This window comes from Corella eumyota, chromosome 3 (genome assembly GCF_963082875.1).
Source record: "Corella eumyota chromosome 3, kaCorEumy4.1, whole genome shotgun sequence".
Taxonomy (NCBI): domain Eukaryota; kingdom Metazoa; phylum Chordata; class Ascidiacea; order Phlebobranchia; family Corellidae; genus Corella; species Corella eumyota.
Window position 1 is genome coordinate 19,666,979 of NC_137492.1, and position 7,309 is coordinate 19,674,287.

The window sequence follows — 7,309 nt, forward strand, 5'->3', positions numbered from 1 at the left end:
AACTTATTGTGCCAATTTTCATTGGTTGATTTCTACCAATCACAATTAAGTGAAGACAATTTACTTCATGAGGTCATAAGTAAGTACCTATCCATATCATCAAACGATTTAAAACATTTATGGAACATAGTGTTAACAAAAAATATAATTTTTTATAACATATTTAATTAAAATAGTTGTATAATTACTAAAAAGTAAGAAAATTTTTCTGTTAGACATTTTACGCGAATCGACGCAAAATCAACCACAAAATATCCAGCCGCAAGTTGGCGTCCCAGAGCACCCGGTAGTCAGCATAAAACGAAGTTTGATTCAATTTATTGGAAACATTTCCTACAAGAACAAGAGACCAAAGGTGATTAATTGTTTTAATTAACAATGTGTGTGTAATTAAACTATAAACTTAGTTTTAATTTGTAAAAAATGAACATTGGTTACTTTTTGCTTTTTTTAACATTTTGCTAATTTAATTTTATTATTTTTTTAGTTACTAAACCAATTGGTTTTAAGAAGAAAGTGATTTCCAAAAAAGTAGCAACTTCACGATCAAAACCAAATAAAATTGAACGCAAGAGTGCCCCAAGTGGTAGAAATGTTCAACCCGGTATTTAAAATAGTTTTTTCTTTTTTTATATAGGGAATGTACTAATACTATTAAAGCAATTACTCATTTTAGTAACAAAAATTATTTTTAAAAAAATGTTATTTTTGCAAAGCATGAGTTGCCCAAAGTACAAATTCTTAATTGTATTTTGTTTGTTTAATTAAAAATTTTAATTAATTAAATTTAAATTTCTTTTAGTGAAAACCACAACATTTGACAAAGCCATCCCTTCATCCACCCCCCTTGTTACCCCCATCAAGAAAGAGAAATTAGTTACTCCTAGATCTGGGAAAACCCCTAGGGTATTAGAGGATGAAATTAATGAACTAGAACGACCCCCAGCAAGGTCAAATTCCAATCCACCTTCTGTAAGTTCTGAAATTTTACTCTGAATTTATTATGTCATGTTTTTTTAGTATATATGTTTTTAACTATTTTTTGAGTTGGTCAACTTCATAACTTAATCTGAAAGTATAAATTATATAATTTGACTCTGTCGTTAGTTGCTCTATGATTTTATGTCAAAAATTGTAATTTCAATGCTTCTGTTGTATTTTATAGATTTCCTCATCTCAATGTAGTTTAATTGAATTGCTGCAGATGTACAACACTTCACAACCTAAAATTCTTTCCACCTCTCTTCAGGTTACTCTTAATTCTTTATTTGTTGATATTATATCGCAATGTTATATCACTATGGTATTATACTTGTTATTATTATTAACTTATCCGCTAATATTTTATTTCTAAACCAACTTAAATTTAGTCTGGGGATCAAAATATTTCAAACAAGAGCGAGGAGCGAACTTTAACACCAACACCAGATCAGAATGTCGAGGATAAACTGGAAACTCTACAAAAAGAAAATGTAGCTTTACAAAGGTTAATTAAAACTTTAAATTCAATATATTTAGATAGAAAGTAAGGGTGATTTTTTTCAGTTGGATTTTACAATATCTTTGTTTTTTTTAGACAACTTCGAGCGTTCAAGAATGAAAGTAAAGTAAAAATTAACGATACCATCAATCTAGAAGGTGATTATTTTTATTTACCAGCAGCATGCTGTAGTGGTCAAAACACTTCCTACACTACATAATGTGATAAGTTCCCCACTGAACTCATGCTGTAGCACTCTTGAGTAAGGTGCTATAAATGGTATAAACTTCTCCTGAGCCAGCACTTAATCAGCATTATAATTATTAGACAATTATATTCTAAGATATCCCTGCCAAAGGTAACTCTAGGCTAGGTCTGGGTAACAAATGTTGCTTTGTGTTTAGGTTGCGCATTCGACCTTTTCACATCGAAAATAAAATAAAACCAATACAAAAAAAGAAAAAAATTAAATAACATAATTGTGTATAAGTTAAAACCTGTATGTCATCATAACAACTTTATATTAACCAAACCCTTAATATTAGTGGCATCCCTACAATGTACGAATGCAAGTCTGCAAAAGAAAGTTTCAGATTTGTCGAAAGCTCTCGAACAAACAATCAATGTTCAACAAGAAATATCAGACGCCAACAGTTTACTAATGGTAGGTTGAAGTAAAAAATCACCTGAATACTGTCAGCATGGTGTAGTGGTTAAAATACTTTCTACACTATGTTAGTTCCTGGGTTTAATTCCCAGTGCTCTCATGCTGTAGCACCCTTAAGTAAGGTGCTATAAACGATATGAACTCCTGCTGAGCCAGCACCTAATCAGCGGCTTAATTAAAGGGCAATTACAAACTATATAATATCCTAAACTGCTAAAGGCAACTTGAGACTGGGTTGGGGTAACTGTTGTTACTCTATGTTTAGGTTGCTCATTTGATCTTCCCACATCAAGGATAAATACAAAAAAAAGATATATATATATATATATATATATATATATATATATATATATATATATATATATAGGGCAATAATTTATTAACTTAATTATTCATTTTTAAATTGATTTATTTCAGGAACAAAACGAAAAATTGCAAAAAGAAATTTCGACAAAAAATGAGGAATTAAAAAAGAGTGGAAAACTTTTCACAAATGAAACTGAACAAATTAAACAAGGTTTGCTTTAAATCTTTTGTTTTTTCAATTTATTGAGGATAAACATAATATTTTTCACCACTAGATGTCGGTAATGCACTAAGTAAAGTTGAAATTTTGAGACAAAGTTTGAACGAAACAAACAACGAAAACTTAAAACTCGTTGATGAATTACAAACGAAAGATGAAGAAATAAATCGAATTAATCAACTTAACAGGTTTGTAATTATATTTATTTTAATTAAAGTTAATTGAATATTTATTATATATAATTAGAAATTCGTGAATGAAATTAGAATTAGTTAAAAATTAGAAAATAGTTCATGTATAGTATACTAACCTTTAACAATGTTGGCTTTATTTTACTAAGTTTGTGTATATATTTAACCTGAATGTGGGAAAGTCGAATGTGCGACTTAAACATAGAGTAACATCAGTTACCCCGACCCAGTCTCGAGTTACCTGTGGCAGTTTGGGATATTATATAGATTATAATTGCCCGATAATTACGCTGCTGTTTAAGTGCTGGCTAAACAGGTTTATAGCGCTTTACTTTTCATACCGTTTATAGCGCTTTACTTAAGGGTGCTACAGCATGAGAGCAATGGGGATTAAACCCACGACCTCATGTGTGGTGTAGCAAGTGTTCTTACCACTACACTAGCTGCCGGGTTAAAGTGTTTACACATTTTTGATATTTTTTTTGAGGTTGTTTAAAGCAAATTATTTTTGTTCTCGTCAGAGGTCTACAAAGCAGTGTTTCCAGATTATTACAAGATTTAAACAAGAAATCGCAGCCGAACCAAGGAGGGGAAAAGATGTCAAATTTTGTCCTCCAACAACTCGGCTCTCTTCTTTCTGCTCCATCTCAACTTAAACTCAACCAATCCAACAACTTTAAACCTCACCTTAACCCAAAACCCTCAAACTCTGAGTGTTTTAACCAGACTTCCTCAAACTTTAACCATCCAAAATTTAAAGTTTTAAATCACGATGACCCAAATTTGAATCGAAACAATTTGGGATCAAAGTTCAATGAGTTTCAGCCCCCTATGGGTCACCCATCTTTAAACCACCCTAACCCCCAAGTACCTGGTTTTCACCCAAATTCTTTTACATTTAACCCAATAAAACTATCACCCCAACAAAATGAAAATTATTTAATTTTACCCCCTAACAAACCCCAACAAAATTCTCGGGATTTAACCCCCACAAATTACCCTCTTACCCTATCTTCTGCCACCGAATCTTCTTGTTACGTCACTAACGGTTCTGTTTCGTCATCGATGTTATCTATGACGTCACAAGACGAAAACAATTTTAGTTTGGGTTTAGCCAACTTGGATGCTGACATCAGAAAATTGCAGGACAGCATGAAAGGAATGACGTCATAAATGTGACGTCATTCTAATTATGATTACTTTAATGAATTTTTTTTTTGTTTTTAATAAATATAGATTTTATATCAACACTTTTGTTTAATTTTATTAAATAAGATCCTTTCTTAGCGCACTACATTTTATTAACATAACTGTCTCACAATGAAACTAAAATCGAAAAAATATGTATTTGTACCTGGTTCTCAAAATCAAGGTTTGTTTTACTCAAATTTATACGCTTAAAATCGTTAGAAAAAAATTAAATATATTAAAGCAGTAGCAAATATACAATGCATAATATATTATTACGACAGAAAAAAATTACAAAATAATTTTCATGATAAAAACATGCCATAAATAATAATGTTTACATAAAGATTTTAAATATATTATAGCATGGTCACCAAACCCATTATTCATTTAATTAAATTTTTTTACGATAAATGTAAAACATTTTTGCTCATTTATATAATCCCAAAGCTTAATGTAAATACAAGAAATCAAGAGCGATTTTTTAAACTTTTTTTCAAGAAAATTTTTTTAATATGCATTATGGAGCAATTAAAAAATAAAATATACAACACGATAAATGTGGTAATACAATTACTATAAAGCGCATGTATACCATAAAAGGATTTTAAAGAAAAATTTATTGTACCGTTTACTCTTAATTTACCCTTGCAACATTCGGTTTGGATAGTTTGGGGATGTAATTGGTGTCAGCATCGAACGTCCAAAAATAGCTATCAGCTGCAGAAATAACTTGTCATAATCACTCTTGTCCCAATAACACGTTTTTAAAAAACACGTTCTTAGAAGGCATCTACGTCACTATTTCGTTTTATTTTATTTGCTCCACCTTTTATGATATGGTAATAATAAAAAATAAGTTTGTTTAAATTGTTTTTATCAATGCATGCGATACATAATGTGTTTTTTTATATATTTGCACGATGTTTTTCACCTATAAAGAGAACATGTGTACACATTTTAAATACGTTTAATTAAAACGTATACTTTTTTGTGTTTACTTTTAGTATGACAGCTTCTATGCCAAATAACCAGCAAAGGTAAAAAAATATATCTTTCGCTAAAGCCAAAAAAAATATGCATTTGTAATTTACAATTTCGAAGATCAATTTATAGGACTTACACAATATAATTAAGTTACAAAAATAATCTAAGTTTATATTAATAAAGTTGTATAAATCATTGGAAAGGTAACAGTTTTTGTTTGTTACTAAAATCAAACAAGCATTTTTTAATTTTTTCTTTTTTCAAGTTTAGATACGCTTAGCTGATCACTGGCCATGCTTCCAGTCCCACTAGAAACGCTGATCACTGGCCATGCTTCCAGTCCCACTAGAATCGTCATCATCCTTAAACACCAAGCCGCTTGTCGAAACACTGGGCAAAATTTCAAAGACTTTGAAAATGCCATCAGCTCCAAATTTCGTAGTTTGCAGATAATGTTGTTTTTCATAATCTTTAGAAATTTGTTCTGTTTAATAAAACAATTTATTAGTAAATTTTGTTAAAATATCTTATAAATTTAAATCACGTCATTTACGATAAAATATAAATAAGTAACTTTTTCACTAAATTTTATTGTTGTTAAAAAAAATTAGTTCTTTCAAGCTTTAACTTGCCGACATCAACTGATTTGTCATCCGTCTGTTGCAAACAAAAAATAAAGTTTAACTGTTTGCGTTTTAACTACTTATTTATATATTTATAAAAACGAAAAAGAATTGAGATTTCAAAATATAAAAACTATTTAATGGGTTTAAGAATTCCATTTATTTTGAAACTACATTTTAAAACAATCGCCGGTTAATCCATTATTTTTAAATATTTTTGTTAAAATTACCTGTGCCAACATCTTAGTTAATCTTTCATCAGCTTCCAACCTCATTTCTTCGTAGGTTTCGTTCGTTTCAATAACCTCAACACCCATAAGCTCAACTTTATCAAACTTGCCTAAATCTTCAGAACACTTGGCCACATATTCGTTCAATCTGTTCAGCATATTTTTCGAAACATGGTCGGCCAAAATAAGATTCATTGTATCATGATCTTTAGCTATGACGTGAACAGAGAGAGATCCTGACGTCACTCGGTTAACAAAAGCAGCCCCACCAGCAGCTGCTACTACAATTTTAAGCATATCAATACAGAACTTTTCCTTGTTTTCACTTGTAAATAAAGTGTAAGCACATGCACCGACTCCTACTGCAGCTGCCCCAATAACGGCTCCTGTTGTTACAAAGGCCATGATTTCGGCTGCGCGTCCTTGCAACTTGAACTCCATAAACATAAGATTAAGATTGAATGTACTAATCGGAACTTGTTGTTCTTGTATGTGTTGATTTATTTGTAACTCTTGGATAACTGTAAGACGTGGATTTTGTTCTGGTTCCGCTTCTGCTTGATCTTCGAGTTGGATTTGTTCGATTTGTTCAATTACTTGTTCAGCGATTCGACCTGGTTCTTCTGCCATTTCGTTTTTATTTTAAATTTTTATGGATTAACTTTAAAACAATTTAAACGTTTAACTTATCACTGTTATTGAAAAATTTATTTGATTGCTTTTAATACCACAGTAATAATTTTACTTGAGGTTAACTAACAAATGAGATTTAAAAATTTAAAACTGACTTTTTAAACTTTGTGTTCATATTAACTAGTTCAAATTTCGCTTTTTCTTAAATAAAACTTAGTAAAAAGCTTATATTTATACCGAAATTTTTTTTACAAAAGAAGTTAGTAGGCATAACAAACGCTAGCCCCACTCTATTTAACAATAGCGCCTTAACATAATAATCAAATTCTTTTTGTATATGTATTGTTCAGGTTTTAGTTGAACGTAGACGAATTGAATAGTCGTATTATTCGTTATCAATTTCTTTTTGTGTATATCTTTATTCTCAAAATAAAAAAAACTCCGTACAGACTAAACAAAGGATGGCGTTTGGTAAATTTGTTTTTTCTTTCTTAGCTGTTAGTTGACTTTGGCTTTTTTGTTGTTGTATGTTTAATTATAATTTCTTTGTAGTTTGCTAGGTATTCAAAGTCAAATTTATTATTAATATTAATAATAATTTGTTCATTTTAAATTAAAAATTTATTTAATTTAAAAATTTCTGAAATAATTTTTCAATTGACTATATTAATAAAATTTGTTATTGAGGATAATTTAAACAAAGCTTTATAAGATTTTTATGCAATATTTTAGGGAAATCCCCAACTAGTAAGCACGTGCGATTTAAAAAAATTAAAAAAAAAAC

The 7,309-nt window shown here is 29.8% G+C and overlaps 2 protein-coding genes across 2 annotated transcripts; one reads left to right on the top strand and one right to left on the bottom strand.

Annotated features, from left to right (window-relative positions):
• Nucleotides 1–67: 67 nt before the first annotated feature.
• LOC145746033 (uncharacterized) lies at nt 68–4,037 on the top strand. The gene is made up of 11 exons (XM_082564211.1): nt 68–72; nt 216–355; nt 488–604; nt 803–972; nt 1,166–1,249; nt 1,371–1,486; nt 1,577–1,638; nt 2,026–2,144; nt 2,565–2,664; nt 2,729–2,861; nt 3,386–4,037. Exons 1-11 carry the CDS (start codon nt 68–70, stop codon nt 4,035–4,037), a joined length of 1,698 nt encoding a protein of 565 aa, XP_082420337.1.
• A 392-nt stretch (nt 4,038–4,429) lies between these two features.
• LOC145745681 (uncharacterized) lies at nt 4,430–6,577 on the bottom strand. The gene is made up of 3 exons (XM_082563821.1): nt 5,893–6,577; nt 5,672–5,696; nt 4,430–5,523 (listed from the first exon to the last, which is right to left on the bottom strand). The coding sequence occupies exons 1-3, from the start codon at nt 6,520–6,522 to the stop codon at nt 5,348–5,350; spliced, it is 831 nt and encodes a 276-aa protein (XP_082419947.1). The 5' UTR covers nt 6,523–6,577; the 3' UTR covers nt 4,430–5,347.
• Nucleotides 6,578–7,309: the final 732 nt, after the last annotated feature.